The sequence below is a fragment of the Lissotriton helveticus genome, chromosome 7, assembly GCF_964261635.1.
Source record: "Lissotriton helveticus chromosome 7, aLisHel1.1, whole genome shotgun sequence".
NCBI classification, from domain to species: Eukaryota; Metazoa; Chordata; class Amphibia; order Caudata; family Salamandridae; genus Lissotriton; species Lissotriton helveticus.
The window spans coordinates 413922245-413942629 of NC_136068.1; the positions used below are offsets into that span (position 1 = coordinate 413922245).

General features: G+C 42.7%; 1 protein-coding gene across 8 annotated transcripts in view; it reads right to left on the reverse strand.

The window, feature by feature from the left end:
- The window catches only part of LOC144768536 (uncharacterized), a 1350740-nt gene that overhangs the window by 655758 nt on the left and 674597 nt on the right, over positions 1-20385 (reverse strand). For 7 of the 8 annotated variants that reach the window (XM_078652297.1, XM_078652293.1, XM_078652294.1 and 4 more), the window contains one exon: positions 13787-14119. The exons of the other annotated variant lie outside the window; for it this stretch is intronic. In XM_078652297.1, coding sequence (XP_078508423.1) covers positions 13787-14119 — 333 coding nt within the window. The remainder of the gene's footprint in view (positions 1-13786; positions 14120-20385) is intronic. 8 annotated transcript variants of the gene reach the window in all.

The window sequence follows — 20385 nt, forward strand, 5'->3', positions numbered from 1 at the left end:
GTTTCACCCTGTGTGGGTTTGGTCGGGCCTCAGCCTGGTCCGAGTCCCAGGTGGCAATGGGGAGAGCTCAGCGCAATACGGGCCAGGTCGAACCCGTAGCAGTTCTCTCAGGCACCCTTGTGGTCTGTCAGGCCAGGCGGCGCGCTGTTTACCCCCCTCACAGGTGCTCCGGGGGACAGGGAGAGGCCAGCAGTGTCGCAGGCACGAGGCCGGGCAGTGCCGGCGTCGGCAGCACCCAGAGCGGACCCCTAGGCCAGCCGCAAAGCAACCCGCCCCCAGCGCCGGGACCTTGCCCCCGCCGCGGGCCAAATGGAGCTCCCGGCTTAAGCCCGCCCCCAAGGCCGCAAGGCCCGAGGCGAAATCGGCGCCCAGCGCCGCCCAAGGGAAGCCGGGCACCAACAGGCCCGCCGCGGAGCCGAGCCCTCAGCCCTCAGAACGCGGAAATCACCGCGGCCGGGCCCCGCTGGCCGTCCGGGCGCCCCACGCGCAGTTCGCCCTACCTCCGCTCCGCAACACTCAGCCCCTCGCGCCTCACCCGGCCACCGGTCGGGTCGCCGTATCTTCAGATCCACAGCCGCCACCTTCACCAAATTTGCACCCGTCGAGCTGCAAAGGATGGTGTACAGGATCGAGTGTGTGGGTGCTCTTCAGGGTCGTTGGTTACCGCATTGCTCGGTTGTTAAGTCCCCGAGCCGGCGGAGCTTCAACAAGAGGCGGCCATCTTGGTCTCCTCCTCGGCCACGCCCCCATTAGACATCTCTAATGGATTCTTTTGTCAAAATATAGCACCTGAAAGCATGTATTTGACCGCTTTCTCAATAATGGGCTCGCAGAAAAAATTCTGTCGACTCCCACAGGGGTTCAAGAACAGCCCAGGATTATTCTCAGCAAGAGTAACAGAGTTACTACAAATGTATGATGATGAGGCATTATCTTATGTCGATGACATCTATCTAACAGATGACGACTTGGATACTCACTTGAAAAGAGTGAACACCATAATACTTGGGTTCCCAGCAGAGGGTTACAAATTCAACTTTAAAATGTCACGAATTGCCCATCTAACTGTCCTGTTTTTAGGATATGAATTATCAAGTGAAGGCAAAAGCATGGCAGACAATTTCTTAGAGAAATGTGCTGTAATCCAAGCACCAAGAACACTGAAAAACTTACAATCAATTCTAGGTTTCCTGAATTTCGGAAGAACTTACATTCTAAATTATGCAGAGAGGGTTAAACCCCTCTATGAACTAATAAAACCAGAATTTAAAACAATCAATTGGACTCACAAACACACAGAAATTTTGAGATCATTGCAAACAGACATGTTAGCTAAAACAAAATTGCAAACACGCGATAACACTCGCAACCTTGTAATCCGAGTCATCCCAGGAAGATGAAGATTCACGTACCTGACCTCTAATGAGGGGGAAACGGTACCAATAGCATACAAATCACATTTGTACACAAAAGCTGAAATGAAATTTAGCTCAACGGAAAAAATTCTAACTGCGGTTCAGACTGCGGTAGCAAAAGAAAGAGCCCTAGCACAAGGTAAACGAATAATCATTGTTACACCAGTACCAGCTCTAGAAGCGGTAACAAAGGCAAGCATTCCAAATGCTAAAGCACTACATCCTAGATGGATCCAATGGGTTAATTCTCTTGCTGCAACAGACGTGGTCTACGAATTTGATCCTAATTTAAAAACACAAGAATTTCTCCAATATGAATTTGAATGTCCTCTGCCGACCGAAATCCTGCCCCTTGAACACTACGGCTGTATAATATATACAGACGGATCAGCACAGCCCGCAGTTGGGGGTAAACAAGCTTACAGTGCTGCGTGCGCGATTGTTAAAGGTCGTTGGCACGAAGGAAAATTTATACCACTGGTCACTAAAACACAATCTCTAGGAGATTGTACAGCTCAGCGAGCTGAACTACTGGCTTTTAAGATGGCACTTGAAAATACTGATCGCGACTTCCCCACACTCATAGTGTGCGATTCATATTATTGCGTTCAGTCTTATAATGAATACTTGCAGAATTGGGTTCTAAATGGTTTCAAAGATGCGAAGGGTGGCACAATCAAGCATAAAACGCTTTGGGAACAAGTAGTTCTTTTACAAAAAGAACCACAAAAGACTCATGTGATACATACACTGAGTCATCATCGTGATGGCGTTCACGTTGCGGGGAATTCATTGGCTGATGAGGCCGCGAAGGCAGCTGTGCAAACGGCTTCCGTAGCTGCCGTCACCCGGTCAAAAACAAAAATAGACAGCGACATATTACAAGCTGTCAGTGCTACAGTAAATAATGCGATAAAAACACTCCCGAAAGGCTTTCCAGTAAAGTACTCATACATAACTGATGGGAATAACGTTCCATTTGCTCGAATCCCTGGAGTGGGGGATAGGGCAATTCCAAACATGGTGTCGTATTTTGGCAGTTCCTGAATTAGCGTTTAGCTCAGCTACACGATCTTTTCTCTTAAACTTGACTAAAATATACGGGGGCCATTTTGAATCCTTTGGCTTCCATTTGTATGAACACGCTGCCTCGTGGTCAGCATGCCCTTTTGTCCTTTCTCGATACCCATGGTCATCTACTTTGCCCAGCAACAAGCTATTTTTAGTACTGGTCAAGCGCACATGCGCATTATACATCAACTGGTCATTCTTTAGGAATGTTATCCCAAACTGACCAGTACTACTGGACTCCTCCCACATGCTGGCTGTGTTCCAAAAATGACCTTATATGTACCTAAAATGTGTAAACTTGTAAACGCCTATCTTTTTATTGCTATTAAACTGTATAAAAGAGGTCGTGCACCGATACTCGGTGTGCTACTTCTTGCATTGCTGAAGGGTGCTGTAGGAATGTAGCACCACCCCATGGGGTCTTAATAAACCTGTCTTTTGCATTTTCCAGTGTCCGTGCCAACTTCTATACTAAGGTGTTCGAGAGTTTAGCAGAGTATGTAGGCCTGATTGAACCCAACACCACAATGGAACATAGGTTAGGACTAATTATAGCGGCACACGAAGGGCTCGCCTCTGCACACGCTGGTGGCTCGGCCACAGTATCATTATTAAAACAAAGATACTGGTGGCCACAAATGAGAAGACAAACTAGGAACTATGTTCTAGATTGTGAAATATGCCAAAAGATGAAAGTTTCGACGGTAAAAAGACCAGCACAGACGCCCCTTCTGATTAGCGTGTGTTTACCTTGACCACTGTGGTCCCTTACAAAGGGATGGCAACTATAAATACATCATGGTCGCAGTGGACTCCTGCACGAGATTCATTTGGATGTGGCCCCAGCGCTCGGCTGACGCCAGAACTATTATATAAGATTTGCGAGTCTTTATCGGCACATACGCAATTGGCATGCTACACTCTGACCAGGGTCCTGCTTTTAGCTCTCGAGCTTATAAGGAGGCCATGACCAGCATGGGCATTGCATTGCGGTATTCTTGTCCCTTCCATCCTGAGGGAAACGGGCTTGTGGAAAGAAAAAAACGAGACATAAAGCAATTTATAACGGCAAAGGTATTAGGTTCGGGTGTTGGGTGGGTCAAACATTTAATAAGTGTCCAACGTAGTCTAAACAATCTGCCAAGAAATTCTCTAAAAGGTTTCAATCCGTACGAACTATTGTTCGGGACTAGAATGCATATCCAGGACCTCGATAGTCAGACTTCAGTGGTAGAAGGAAAATGCTTTGATATCAAAGATCGTTTGGCTATTTTACAGGACTTAAATGAAACAAGAAAAGACCTGAGCAACATAAAGTTGAAACAACAGCCAACAGCCACTGAAGAGAAACCACCTGTCCCAGCAAGGCCTGTCTGGATTCCAAAGATTGGGGATCTGGTCAGAGAGAAAATCGCAGTGAAGAAGGAATTTGGGCCTTCTTACAGAAAAGCAGTACCTGTCTTAGCTATCAACGGAACAAGATTAGTTGTACTACCGCCCCTTGCTGGGAAAAAGGAGAACCGAGTTGTATCAATCGACCTGGTTAAACCACAATCATGTGGCCAATAATAAGTAGTAGGCCAAGTGGAGTCCCAAGAACTAGCAGAACACCAAAGTTTGCTACAAATCAAGAGGTTCAAACTGAGGGACTAATCACATTTGATAAACCTACAGTGAATCAACAAGAACTATGCAACAAAGCCATGGAACTTATGCCTCTTGAAACCCAAATTACAACAATTCGTCAAGAAACACCTGTCTACAACGATGTAGCCACAGACTATGCTATTAAAACAAAGAAAAATCCAGAAGCAATTCCAATAATTGACAGAACTGCATCAGGCTACTTCATCAACTTCGATGAATTTTCTGAGGATCCGAGCGAACCTGAGGAACAGCCAACAAAAACAAAAAATCTTAAAGACAAAACTAAAGAACTCTTTCATCAACTACAAGAGACCTATCTGATTTCCCCATGGATTGAATTTTGGGTGGTGCTAGGTGTACTTTTCCTCCTGCTTTGGCTCATCATGGTGCTATGCTTGGACACTTCATTGAGGGAAAATATCTTACAATGGACACAGCAAGCCAGAATATCAACCTGGTCCTAAAGCCACACAAGTCTTCACACATCGAGAAAAGAGAACATTCTTCAGTGAACTTCACAGCCAATCCATTACCCGGTGGGGTAGCATGGGACAGATTACGATATATATGGCCCGATCGAGCTCTTGAAGTATCCTCATCAATTTAAGGTTGCATTAAGTGACTTTGTAAAACCGAGTACATTCTCTGATGATTGGGACTTTGAAAGTATTAATGATATGATGTCAGACTTAGTTATGTCAGCAAAATTTACAGAACATGATTATTTACAAGGTTCATCAAATTATGATCAGATGTACTGCTACAACCACTATGGTAACCATTATTTGCATAAAACTGCACCACCTAGAAATGTTTTAAATTATAATCAATGGGAACACTGTGCAACTCCACCAAAAGGTAGTTCAAAAACATTCTATGAGAAATTCCCATACTTCTCAGGGTTTAACACAAGTGACGCAGAAACATTTTATTTCAAACTGTTAAATAAGACAGGAATGAAAACCATGCTAACAAATACAAAATTAATATATTCAGAATCATTTTTTGAAAAAATGAATACATTTGGTTTTGATTTTTGGAAAAATAACATTGAAACAAAAACGATATGGGGTACTAAAGACTGGCAAGTGCAAGGTATGGAATCATTATTCAGAGCCTGCATGATCCCAGAACAAATTATATTTTTGAATGACACAATTCAACAAACAACCTGTCTTGGCCTAGCCAAAATTAAAGACTTAAACAAACCGTCTATTCCATAGCCAACACCTGACAGTAATAGCACTACAGATGTTGAGATAGACGTATCCCATATTTTATACCAAAACAGAACACATCCTGATTGGAAGAAATGGTTGATCTGGCCCACAGACACAAATAACTGTCAAGATAGATTCCTGAACAAAATACAGGGGTTCAAATTGACCAGGCCAGACCCTAGATACTCCCAGCGACAACATCCAGGGATTGTAACAGTGTAGAAAAACTCTGCCTTGAATGGCTACAGTGTAGGAAAACTCTGCCTTGAATGGCTACATACATCCACACTGGCAGAAATTAAGCAACACTTAACTTTACTAAAAGAAGGTGCTGACTTGCGTGATTTCATTATGAGACCACGCAAACAGCGTCAAAAACGTTTCATAGCGGCCTCTATATATGCAGCTTATAACGAAGTTTGGAAAGAAACTCAAATTAAAACAGCATAGAAAATACGGGAAATTGACCGTATTAATTTGGAAAAATCACTTTCTGTTGTGGACAATGGGTTAATGACTGTCTTCCAGAATATATTCACTGGACAGTATTGTATCATCTGCAATCGATATAATAGAACAGGACATGCTAATGTTACAACATGGTCAGTCCCAACTGCGTTCTATTGTACAGCTTGGCTGGACGTTACAAAATCTGTGTTCAGGCTACGTGCCTTGGCGTTTAATCAACACAACGTCACTATTCTCTATCTTTAACCTTACTGATATACAAATCAGCTTGGCACAAAAGGGAGCAGAATATGCAATTCTGAGCATTGAAAAACTTGAGAGATTACCATTGACAATGTCAGAACGACCTGTCATTGAATGGATAATACACGGGATAATAATTATTCCGATAACAACTTTCCAATTTCGATACTGCCAACAGTATATATAGGCAGGCCAGTATGAAAGGTTGGGTAAAGGATACATCAAGTCATCATGGAAATTACCTTACACTCACAGATGTTATAGTGAAAAAGGACAGAATGTATTTCTTAGTGGTGATAATTGTGAAAAATCACTAAGTGGTACACTTCTGTGTAAGGGCATAAATCTACATGGGGCCTGTGAGGGGACTTCAAATAACCTTTCATGTCACCAGCTTTGCACACCTGCAACTCGAATAGAGCCATTCTTTAGACGGCTTTCAAAGGGGAGCTACATTCTAATAGTGGACCACAGATGTTGTGGCCTGGTGCCAGGAAAAGCTTATCTCGTAAGCGTAACGTCCAGGGTCACTTGCTGTATGCAAGTATTGTATCCCAACGACACTCCAGACAGGGAGGGAAAAATTTGGCCCAGTTTGAAAATCTCTTCTATTCGAATTGATACTTTAAGCAGAATGAAGTCTGTTCTTCTACAGACGCCAGTGCACTTGACGTCATCAAAAGAAACGTATGATCTCCAAGTTGCAAGGACAACGGCAGAGATACATAACCTTTTATCAACATATTGACCCCTACACTTCGCAGAAATGCTAAACGAAATCTTAAACATTTCTGATACGAATGGTATCGTGAGTGTATTTAAGACAATTTTTTCGGGACTGTTGACACCTTTCAAAGCAGTCCTGGGCATCTTTCCTAATTTTGTCCATTCACTTTTTGGCGGCCTTCCACTCCTGTTGGGACTCGTAGCAGGCATTTTATTTTTGATTCTCCTGCTTCGTTATGGCAAGCCATGTCACAAACAATACTCCAGCAACAATGGAAGAAACGATCCTAGCTATACGCTATCGGGACCACATAACTAAAGTCCTTGGATTAGCCCGGCTAAGAGATCTGAATATGACCTGGTTTCTTTCATTCAGACCCATCTGGCAGAACTGTATCTTACCTGTGTTAAGATGTATGCTGTGCGGAGAAGAATGCGTGTTAGACGTCTGTCTTACACTACAATCAGAAGTACCATTGGATACAGATACTTTGCTCAGTCCAGTAAAGACTCATGCATCGTGTTGTCCCCAGCGGTTACCAATCCTGATGACGGCATTCGTTGAGGCTTCACCACTGCGATTGAAGGGTAGTGAAGTGCAAGATGAGAGCAGCATCAACCAGGTACGACCCTCTGTGAGCACTGCTGATCCTGTCATCGATGATAGCAATCATGCTCACGACTGCACAGTTGCGGCATTTTCCAACTTGGTCGAACTTTCACCTGAAGCGGTAAACTGCTTTTTTGAAAGTCTGTCTGAAATGATGTTCTCCCCCGAACAGAAAGAATAAACTTTTAAGCAAATGAGCACTCAGCGTTCCCTGAACTCTGAATTTGGCCTTCAGCTTTGAAAAACAAAAGCTTCTGAAAATATTTGGAACTGTTTTGACTTCTTCCCTTGAAAACGAAATTATTTTTTTTTCCGATTCCAAAATATTTACCTTTTTTTGGCACTCATCCTCTGCTTAAAGTAGAACTATTCTTAGAGAACAGAGCTTCTATTTTTAGGAACTCTAGAGACAATATATTACCTCAGCCTCTAGCATATTTACAAAAAACTGTATTTATATGTGATGAAATGGTCTCGCACTTTTCTTTTCTGTATTAAGAGCCATTTCATGTGTAATTTTCGCAAATCGTTCATGCTGATATATATGTGCATCCTTTTAATGAATGATTACACTGCTTGAAAGCATACAGTACCTATACTCATTTTTCGTGTATTTCGCATATGCCATTTCGGATGCAAAAAATTTATTTTGGGGTGGATTGGTATACACATGCACCGTTAGATATGTTTACTATTGCTTAGTTTAGTAATTATGGACATGAATTCGTGGAGTGGGTGTAGTGTGTTTTATCTAGGTAGCTGAAGATATTCCTATTCTTTGCCCTTGTCCGGTTATAAATCAATAATATCCCTACAACGGCATAGAAACCCTTTTCATAATTCTGTCATAGCGCATGCTGTCACATTAAGCAAGCCTATTCCTCCAGCCCCCTAGAAAGCACACCGAGTTCTTAAACAAATCCAAGCCTCCAGCAACCTGAGAAATCCCCGCTGCTTTGTTTTGATTTCGTCCGAGAACTCCTGTAAAGCACTGTAAGAACGACCAGTTCTTAGTGACATCTTTATTGACGTCTTATGTCCAGCCTTACGTCAAACCCGGCACCTTTCAGGTATAAATATACCAACGTTGCCTTAAGCAAACACACGGTGGTAATCCTGGAGCAGTGCAGCTATCTACTTCCGAAGAGCCCAGCTGATGCGAGAGCCCATGGACGCTGCCCCTTCCCTCTGACGGGCTGAGAAAGACGCTGTCTTTTCTCCTGCCGAGAAATCCAGCCTCCGGCGTTTCCAGCCTACCCTTGCGGGTGACTGGGATACCGAGTCCTGAGAGAGAGATACCAGCCCTCCTGCCTTCTAATACCCAGGTACTGAACTGACTAAACCCTTACAGAGAATTCTTAAGTCAGATTCTTGGCAAAACAAACTTAACTTAAACTGCTACTTACTTACTCCTTCCCACGTATTAGGCTTAGGTCAGGTACACCGGGGTAGGCGTAGTTAGAAGCACCAGTTGAGTACGATTAGTCAATGTATATATGTATGTATCTATTTTATCTATTTTAAAGTATCATATGGCTAAGAAACCATATCCATGCTTTTACAGTATTATTTAATAATCCTGCTTTTACTGTATGCACTTTACTTAACTATAAGTATTGCAATTGTAGCAACTCATTTCTCTTGTATGAGGAAAGAGACTGCTCAATAAATAACACCTTTTATTGAAAACGCCTGTCTCTCTTTTTCTCTGCAATCTGGTGAAACTAAGTACGCACCTTTGACTGAGTGAAATAGCTGTCTTTTGTTTTCACACGACTCTAGAGATACACTCTTATTCAAGGAGAGCAAAGTTGTCATGTTTTATGGTTGTCAGAAACTAAATCCCTTCTTGTCTATCCAGGGAGGTTAAACCCCTCCTCGCTTATTCGAGAAAGTTTCTAGTGAACTCTGAGCTAGCTGGCAAACACTTAAGTCTAATATAGTCAGTAGAGACCTAGTTAACCTCAGTCCTACGTCTACACTACTGAAGATATTATTCCAATGCGCAGAGCCTATTGGGACTATAGGAACTACACTACAGTTTAAGGTAAGGAAACTGCTGCTATATTTACATTCTAGTAGTCAAGGGCTACGTAGGTTGTGTATATGGTGGGTGGCTTCTAAATACATGCACCAAACCTCATACGTTGTACTTTGATTATTGGCAGGTAACATTAACATTGGTAACACCATGAATACAGTAGAGCAACTACTTGCAAAGCCGTTCATTGGACTGAAACGTGAAGAGAAACTAATTGTAAAACAATTCGGACCTCACCGGCCAGACCTAAACCTACAGCAAAGTTCCCTAGACAGAGGGAAGATTTACACACATACTTTTTCAAACACCTGGTACACAAAAGTTGATTGGCTTACAGGATGTCCTTCAAAAAATACTCTGTTCTGCTTCCCCTGCCTTCTGTTTGGTGGTGAAACTCCTTGGACCAAAAAAGGAGTAAAAGACTTGAAGCATTTGTCAGATAAAGTAAAGAAGCATTCCCACACAAAAATACATATGGAAAACCTGACAAGACTGGGAATGTTGGGAGATACACCGATTGAAGCCCACATAAGCAAGGCCTACCGCAAAACAATAAAGAAACACAATGAAGCAGTTGATAGGAATAGAAAAGTACTATAAAAAATCATTGATTGCATTCGTTTCTGTGGTGCTTTTGAACTGGCTTTACGAGGGCATGATGAACCGGAAGGTTCTGAAAATCCTGGGATATTCAAAGGCCTTGTGGACTTTGATAGCAAGCATAGACCATGAAATGGAAGCACATCTATCAAGTGCTACAGTCTTCAAGGGCACCTCTAAAATAATACAAAATGAACTGCTTGAGTGCATGCTACAGATTGTAAAAAGCAATATCGTACAAAAGTTGAAAAACACAGACTTTGTGGCTATTCAGGCTGATGACACCACTGATGTGGCCACTAAAACACAGTCAGTATTAGTCTTTTGGTACCTTAACAGTGACAACAAAGTTATGGAAAGGTTCTATGGTTTCACCCATTTAAGAGACTCTAGTGCAGAAAGCATTTCTTCAGCTATTCTACATGAACTACATTTTTTCCAGAGCAGCCTCAAAAACAAAAACTGATTGTACAAAGCTACGATGGTGCTGCAGTTATGAGTGGAACCTCCGGTGGAGTACAAAAAAAATTAGAGATGTGTACCCTAATACCCATTACGTGCACTGTTATGCCCACCAACTAAATCTGATTATGCAACAATCAGTAGGAAAGATCTCTGAGGCACAGATATTCTTCATGGATGTAGGAGGAATGGCAGCATTCTTCTCACGCTCCCCCAAAAGAACGGAGGTACTTCATACCATTGTTAACAGAAGGATTCCAAAGGGAGGCCCAACTCGTTGGAATTTTCACATTCGTACAATCAGCCTAATATACCAATATAGGGTTGACCTTGAGAAATGTTTCGACACCATAGAAGCCAATGGAAAGTTTGACTACAAGAGCCGGAATGAGGCCCATGGCTTTGCTAGAACACTGCAAGACAGGGAGTTTCAGTTTTTGCTGTTTTTGTTTTATGGAATAATGCCTCATGTTGACGGACTGTATGAAAAGTTACAAAAACGTGAAATAGATACTGTCTATGTGGAAACAGCTACCAACGACTTTGTCACCAGCATGAACAAAGTCAGAGAAGGGGTTGACAATTTAGACAGCAGACTGCCAAATGATTCTAGTTTCTCTAACCGCAGAAAAAACATCAGCAGTCTGGCCCGAATTTCCAAAGAGATATGTGACACTATAATTATGCAGGCCAAGGAACGCTTTTCTTTTACAAAGCATTTGGTGAGTGCCACATTACTATGAAGTGATCTGTTTGCAAAATATGATAATTCCTTCCCTGAGCAAGCACTGAATACCACTGTGGATGCTTACCCTATGCTCAACAAAGAGGATCTGAGAACAGAATTAACTGTACTGTATGGAATGCATGTATACCGGCAGGCCACTAGTGCAATTTCTTTGCTTGCTTTAATTCAGATCCTTAACATGGAAAAGACACTAACAGAAACAGTGACTTTACTAAAAATACTCATCACCACTCCGATGACAACAGCAGAGGCGGAACGTTGCTTTTCCGCTTTGAATAGAATTAAAATATTCCTGAGAAATACCATGATTCAGGAAAGGCTGAATGCCTTAGCGATGCTTTCTATAGAGAGTGACTTAGTTAAAAGAATACCAGACTTCAATGTTCAAGTCATTGAGAAGTTTGCTTCCATTAAAGACAGACGTGCTGATTTTATTTACAAAAAGTGAACACTCTGTTTGAATGCTGCTAGTTTGCGTCCTGTTTATTTGTTTGTTATTAAAATACATCTGTGAGGTACTCAGCAATGCATTGTGTTTCAAAGTCTGTTATGAAGCTCTGTGGTTATGCTAAATAAGCAGCTAGCTATGTTATATGACACCACTTTATTAATGTAATAACTGCACTTTCACAATTGCTTTATTAACCTTCCTGCTTTCTCAAATTTGCTTGAAAATGCACCATTTGCCCACTCTTTTTTCAAAATTTTCTCGGGGGAAAATCCCCCCCGAACCCTCCTTAGGGGGTTTGGGCTCACTTGCTACGCTCGCTCACTACGCTCGCTCGCTACGGTGCAGTATGATTATCATTTTACGCCTCACCACTTTCAAATGTCATCAGCCGACACTGGATGTTTTTCATAAAGTGCTAATTAGGGACAATGGGGTAAACTAACGTCTAGGAGCATAAGAATTCCTTCAAACATATTACATCAGCCTTTTATGACCTGCAGTGCGATTAAACTGACTGAACGCTTTATTTACTACCCAAATGACAGTGTGACCCATGCCATGCAAATAAACACGCTTTGGACCAGAACAATCAGAGAGATACTGTGGGCATGCAGAATACGTAATTCCATCAGATTTTAATCCATTTTCTTATTAAGAAGTAGACCACCTATTTTACAAGTTTGCTCATGGTGGCCCAACAAACAAGTGCAAGTACTGGACACGAATTGCCATGAATACATTGAAAAACAATATTTTGCAATCACATACACCATCTAATAAAAACGAATATGATCATGCCAGACTTGAAGAAAATGTTCATGGTATTAAGATTTGTGATTACGTTAGGATCAGACTGCGGGGGATAAGGACAAAGGCAAATCCGAATTTTGAAGTGTAGTGAAATGTTTGAGGGGATTAACCTAAGTGCGGTGACACTGAATGGTAGATGATGGAATATGAGATGAGTGGCTACGTAAAGTTATAGAACAAACAGGCCATAGCTTTGAGGGGAGTATGCTGAGTGATGCGGATAGTGCGGACCCGAGCATCTTTAACATGAACAGAAAAATACATAAAAGTGTGATCTCAATGATTGACAGGCTCCTCCTTTTTAGCCTTCTAATGGTAACTGCCATTTGTTCCTATGGGGCATTTCTTTCATCAGTTTGAGGAAATCCAAACCATAGTCAAAAGGGTTAACAGCTCTTCTAGACATAGGAAATTATCACGGAAGCTGCTACAAGAATGGCTGCATTGTGTATATGCTCATTGCATTAATAAGTAGTGTTAACGGTGGAAATGTGTTGTGTTCAGCCGGGGCTTCCTTGTTGTCCCATTCCTTCCCATCTCATTCTGTCTATTCATGCTTATCTTGCTTTGGAGGATTCGCGTTTCTTCTTGTTAAAGCATAAGGATTTTTACGCAGGATCGGGAGATTGGGAAGGGGTAGGACCGAAGGTCGAAAGCTGACAGAAGGAAATGAAAGGAGACAGAGTAAATGGTGATTATTATTTGTGTCCTCTTAAATAAATAATGTTTCGCCACTCATGATTTTATACACATCCTACTCCCTCATACTGCAAGCTTCAGGCACGGAGTGAGCAATTGGTTTTCTTTGCATAAAAGCATGAATTCAAACCACACGTCAGCATTGCTTTTGCGAAGGTTGATGGTAATATTAAAGGGATGTGGTTCACCTGAACCATAGTCAATTGTGTCTAGCTGTAATTACAGGTGGTGGGCTCTAGTTTGCCTTAGATCCTTTTTTTATAGGCATGCCGAGGAGAGACTGGCACAATGCAATGAACCTTGACAACACAGAAACAAAACTTTGTTTATAAAAATCCTGCGCTAAGATTTGTTCGCTGCCAATATAATGCAATGGGCATATACGGTATTATACATTGTTCTGGGAACTATTGGATTTACAGAAGTAACCCCATTTACAGCTCCAACAGCGAAGTCTGTAATGATAGTTGTTCAAAGAAGAAGCCTATGAGGAGACACCCCGGAGAAGTAATGGAGATAGTATTAAAACTACATTAAATTAAAAAAATTAAAAAAGCAGAATCCCAATTCCTCACCGTCTATGTTGAGATGCATGGTGATCTTCCGTGCTTCACCTTTATATATAATCTCACAGGTATAATTCCCTGTGTCTCTGCTATTTACATGATGCAGCGTTAAAGATGCGTTCCCATTTCTTAGCTCATCCTGGTGAATTTCAGCTCCTGGTCTCCAGCTGATCACAGCACCATCGAATTTCAACAACTCCATCCCACGATGCTTCCAATGAACTACCAGGTGATCCAGATCAACAGGGGGGTCATCGATGAAAAGAAAACACTGTAGTACGGCGTTACGTTCAGGACAGACGCTTACCATGTTTGGATCTGCGGAGAGCCAGATCCAGGCCGCTGAAGTGGAACACAAGATGGAGTGGGTATCACCAGCATGCAGACTGAAAAGGTGATTAGCAACCGGTACACCATACAAACAACCAACCAACCAACCACAGGAATTAAAACGTAAAATGTCTCATGATCAAGTAATTATTCTATTTTAAAATTGGGTCAGAGCAAGCCGAATAAAACAAATGTGAGGCAAGTAAGTGGTGACCTGGAAGACTGGTGTGCAATATGCGAGTGAATGCAATAAGACTTGTTAGAATACTCTTGAATACTTATGACACTAGAGGCCTGATGCACAAAATACTATGCAAATGCATAGTTTGAGTTTGAAATGCACAAACTTTCATTGCAATTCATAATGGGCATTACGAATTGCAGTGCTTGTGATCCGAAGAGAAAGGGGCAGCCATGAGGCATTTCTCTTTCCTTGTGATTCCAAAGGGAATTCACAAATGCTGTGTGACCATTTTTGCGGTCACAAAACTTGGGGGGCCTCATTTATGTGTTTTTTACGGTAGGGCAGCATAGCAGGCCATGCTACGCGCTCCTACAGCAAAAGAAAAGGGCAGCAAAGCGCCGGTTCATTTTAGATACAGCGTATCCCTGTTTTTTTAACCTGTGCTGGCGAACAATGGGCTGCCATGCGCCAATGCAGGCACCTTTGTACCAATGTAGGCATTGCGGGGATGATTAATTTTGTGCAGACAGAGAAACCTTCCTGCACAAAAGCAATCACAAGAGGCTTTTTCCTCTTTCTATGTGTGCTGCAGAATGCTGCAAACATAGAGAGAGGAAAAACGAAGAGAAAAAAAGATTTCTTCTCATTGTGCCTCCCTTATGCCTCCCCGGGGAGGCGTACGTTTTTCGCACTACCTCAAGACTTACGATTTCTCGTAAATCTGGGGTATTGTCAAAAAGCCATGCATGTGGCTGGAAAAGCACCCAGCAGCATCCATGGGACGCCCCTTTCACGCACTTTTCTGCGTGTAAGGGACATATATTTACAAGGCCATGAAAAGCCACGTAACGTGCTTCACGTGGCTTTATAAATATGCCAGTGGCACATAGCGCCTCCGGAACATCCAAAAATGGACGTTCCAGCGGGGCAAAATTCCAAAAGTCCGGAATGGTTAGTGTCTGTGGAAGGAAGCAACTATTCACAAACTGAAAGCGGACCAAAATTGACGGTTACACTGTGCAAGCTGTTTACATTTTGAACTGCAGACATTGATGCCATGGACTACTACACTCACTCCCCATTGTCACATTCACAATGTGTCATTGTGTCTCTTTAGGGACGGTGGTCACAATCTAGGCCCATTGCGAATCTGAATGCTGGAACGGAGGTCTGTTATCACATGTAGGCCTCCATCCCAGTAGAGTCGCAATCAGAATCCTACTTCATTGAAATTTATGCAGCGAGCTGGGGTGACTCTAGGCGGAAAAAAAACCTTGCAGACGGAGGATTTCAACACCTCTTGCACCATAAAAGGCTAATTGCAACACAATGAAAAACCAATGCTGCTGCAAACTTATTTTGTGCATCTTGCCGCAGGGAAAATAAGACCTCCCTTAATTAACATTGCCTGGCTCTTTCAAACAACAAGCAACCAAAGATAACATTTAAGGGGGTTCAAATTGCTTTCATAATACATAAAGTACAAATTGTTAGGGCCTCCTTTATGTGTTTTGGCCATAGGGCAGCGCAGCAGGCCTTACTGCTGCACTGCCCTACGGCAAAAGAAAAAGGCAGGAATTTGCCATATCTATGAGATACAGCACATTCTTGTACTTTTCCCCAGCGCTGGTGCACAATAGGCTGCCATGTGCCAATGCAGACACCTTTGCACCATGGTGCAAGGGTGCCTGCATTGAGGGGATGATTGTTATTGTGTTGGTGGTGAAAGCTTCCTGCACAAAAACAATCACAAGAGGCTTTTACCTTTTTCTGTGTTTGCTGCAGAATACATCACACATAGAAAAAGGAAAAACTATGAGAAATAAAGATATTTCTCCGCGTTGTGCCTCACGTACATTTTTGACGCTGCTTCAGAGTTACGATTTCTTGCAAATCTGGGGCAGTGTCAAAATGCTATGGATGTCGCTTAGAGCGCACCCAGCAACACCCATTGCATGCCCCTTTAACACAAAACTGCGTTAAAGGGGACACTATTTACAAGGCTGCATTAGGCTAAAAAAGTGGCTTAGTAATGCCTCGTAAATATGGAACTGGCTCCTGTGCCATAGAAGGTCACAAAAAGTGATGTTCCGACTTCACTTTTAATGAATTTGTGCTTTACTCAATCAGATTATACTCCACTACTCCACAACTGGCCCAACTATTTGAAGCTATTATTGTATCCCTCACTCATTGCTCACCTATCTCTTCCTTTTTGAAAATGGAAAAGGTTACCAGGCATCAGGACATTCATTGTGGAGCCTTCAAAATCGTTCTGTGATGGAAAAACATGAGGCCGATTTACAGAAAAAAAGCATAACCGCATGTGTGGATCTTTTCGCTCTCACATGGACAAAGGTTTATACTTTTAAGGAACTAAAAAAACATTACAAGGATATGCCGGGAGAGCTGTACCAGTCACAGCTATTCAGGCATACTCCTAGGAAATTTCAGTGAATTCCGTTCTTGGCGTAGTTGTCAGTCTTAGAACAATGTTTAATAGCACATAGCTTACAGTTGTGCACTGTAAAACGTCATCATCTTTGTACAGTGTCACAAATTATTTTTACACTGGAAAGATATGTTTCTAAATTTGAGGTTGATCCCAAATTTAATCCGAACCTTGTGATACATCTTGGGTACAAATCGGTTCAACATTATACTTACTGAGTGCAACAATGTGAATGTTGGTACCCAAGCTTGACTGTACACCCATATTGAGTTCGTGCAGAGTTTACCCATTTGGTACCTTCAGCAGAGTGATAGTGGTAAATGCCTTTATACAAGTATTCTACCTTTTTGAGGCATGCAGTACTTTAGTAGCAGAATTCTTGACCAGAATAGAAAACAAAGCGGGTTACTACAAAATAGGAAATTGGGAAATGCACATACCAATATTCTAGCTGCAAAGACGTTCTGAATGTTGCGGGGAAAAACATTTATTGGATAACTTATTGTCTCTCCTCATGCAAAATAAATGGACTATTTGTGAATGATGAAAGATTCTAGGGCTTATTTACAATAATTTGGCACAGGGCACCGCTGCACATCAATATGCAGGGCTGGTGGTGCCCTGCATCAAAAGAAATGTGCAGGAATGTGCCGTATCTATGAGATAGGGTGCATTCCTGCCCTCTTGAACTGCACTGGCGCACAAAAGGCTGGCTAGCGCCAACACAGGCATCCCTGCACCACTCATCTGGAGCCTACAGCACCAGTTTCTGTCTGACCTAAGACTAGTGGGCCTTGTGAGGTAAAGATGATCACTTGGAGAGAGCAAGGTCCAATGGAGATTGTGTTGTCTCGCTCCTCAGAGCAGAGTTTGAGATTCTGGTCTGTCAGTGTAGTGCTAGAGGCACTCTTGTGGTCTGACACCCTGTGATGACCTTTGACTACCATTATTTTAATTGACTTTAGTGTGTTATTTTATCCTAGCCTGAATGTACGATGGTCCTGCATATGCCTGTTTCTCTTAAAAGTTTCTTTCTTGTAATCTTGCAGTCTTTCAGTGGAAGCTGTCATTGAGTAGGACAGCCTTGCCAAGAACAGAAGGTGTGGGATGGGCATTTGAAAGCATGAGAGGAAGAGAGAGGTGTGGAATGTACTTTTTGGTCTCGAAGTACAGTGTTGTGGGCAGTGACGCACACATGTGCTCGGTGTACATTGAGAGATGAAGTATGTGAATCTATAAGCAGTTGTGCACAGTTGTGCATTGTGTTGTACATTGATGAGAATTATGAAGTTCTTACTATTGGCTTTGACATGGCCTCATGTCATCTTGTTTTCTGACTCTGCCTTGCTTCAGCTTTTCTGCGTGCACAGCAGCGCTTGCAAATTGTTTGGGTGAATCACGTTCAAGGATTGTTTTTGTCAGAGATTGTTTAATGTACCCGGAAGGCTTTGTGAGCTTCGTCAAGATAAAGGCTGGAACATGCGAGATTTGGAGAAGGGGACGTGGGAACTCCTTCCTGTCATGGGAATGCTTGCTTGGAGCCTGGCCAGTTCTGGTAAGATTCCTCTGGCCCGGGGGAGGTCTTTCTCGAACCTTCTAGTGTGTTTTGAGATTAGAAAGCTGAGGGGTGCTGACTTAGAAACCGGGAGTTTGGAATCCGAACGAGGATGGACGCATCTACCTTGGAGCGTGGAACCCTGGTTACTAAGGCTCTGAATCACAGCTGTTTCACTTCCCCAGTCAGGATTGGGCTGAGATGCAGTGTTTGCACCAGGTGAAGTATTGAGTTTTGGTTATTGCCATTGTGATGTTTGGCCAGTGGCATTGATCATTTGATGTGTTTTCTTTGTGATGTGTGAGTGAGGCAAGGTGCACATCCAAAGTACTCATTTGGTGTATTCAGTGTATATATCTTTCTGATCTCTTGCAGGACATCCAGCATACTATATTTTCTTCAGTGTTATCTCATATTATTAGCTGCTTGTTTATTCATGGTAGTGTGTTATTATTGCTTGCATATAAACATATATATCTCTACATATATTTGAATGTTCTGCATTTGGCATATGGGAAAGCCTTTCTGTTACAGAGCATTGTGTAAAATAAAACCCCAAGCCTTATTCTAAACGAGAGAGTCCTTGCATTTTGTAAAATAAAACCCTTTTCTATAGGTGTTGTTTGTTTTGTGTTAAAGTCTTTTGCTTCACTGAGTGTTGAGCCATCGTGTGGGAGTTGTATTATCCGAGAGGCGAAAGCAAGACAGTCAGGACCTTAGAATATCCCCAGGCATCAGACTGGATCCAAAAGATTTTCAAGCAGTAATCCTGCATGCCAGTAGGTGGCTTTTTACAGCTCTGCGCGAACGGCGTCCGCGTCAAGAGTGACATGCCCTGAATCTATGTAGGCACCACCTTGGCACGCTGATGTCATTTACTTTCACAACTTTCCCCGCTAGTAGCGCAGGGTCACAGTGTGAACTGACCACTGTGGAAAAGATTACAGCCCTGAAAAGGGTGTCCCTTACACCTTAACCGGTTCGCATAGCAGGGAGGATCAGTAAGGAATCTGCAGCTATAGTCTCTACCAGATAAGGCGTTATTGAAGGTAATTTGATCATCTGATAGAGACTTTTAGCGCAGATTCCTTACTTTAGAATAGATACCTAAGGAATCTTTCCACAAAGGTGGGTCTGCAAACACAATTAGATCAAAAAGTCCTGCAGGACAAAACGGGTGAAGTGCCCATCATGATGTACCTGACAATCCAGGCAGTAATGTTTTGTGAATGTAAGCAGTGATGCCCACGCCGCCGCCTAACAGATGTCCAGGAGAGGAACACAATGGTTGCAGCCTTGGCTCTGGTAGAGGGAGGCAGCAATGCTTCAGGGGGTTGTTTCTTGGCCAGTGCGTGGCAGATCCTAATGCACAGGATGATCCATCCCAAGATTGTCCGTTTTTGCCCAGCCTTTCCTTTTTTTGCTCTGACATAGCCCACAGCTAGGTTAGTCTTAGGGCTGCCCAGAATATCGTCAGCAGCTTTGGCAGAACTCCATTGGTTCCCTCCGAGGCAGAGAGTACAATTTAAGTCCCTCTGCCTTGTTTTAAAGCTCTTCATGGGATAGGACCCACAGCAATGCAATCAAAATTTGATTGGTACACTCCAACTAGATTGCTTAGCTCTTCATCCGCAAGACTGGTGAGAGTTCCTAGGTTTAGGAAAGCTAGGTCAGGGGGAAGATCCTTTGGGGTGGCAGAGGCCAAACTGTGGAATAGACTTCCATGGGAGATTAGGAAAATTAGGGGGCTTCTCCCTTTTAGAAAAAGTGTAAAAACTCTGCTGTTTCCCAAGTCCTAGTTGTTCGGCCTTGTCCTGACATACCCTTCTACGTCTCATGAGCCACCAGCGCCAGGATGCCTGCAAGGTGATAGTGCGCTTTATAAGTTGAATAAATAAATAAATAAACAAAGAGTTAATCATCCTTTTGTGAACTCTTATGTGGAATCAAGGTAGAATGGCAATCCTCTGTTTGGGTCCAGATGGTGGATTCTCTCCTCGTCTTTGGAGGGGTAAGGCAGAGCAAAAAAAGGTGTGACGGGCCAACATGGAATGTAGTTACAACCTTTGGAAGGAAGGATTCACGTG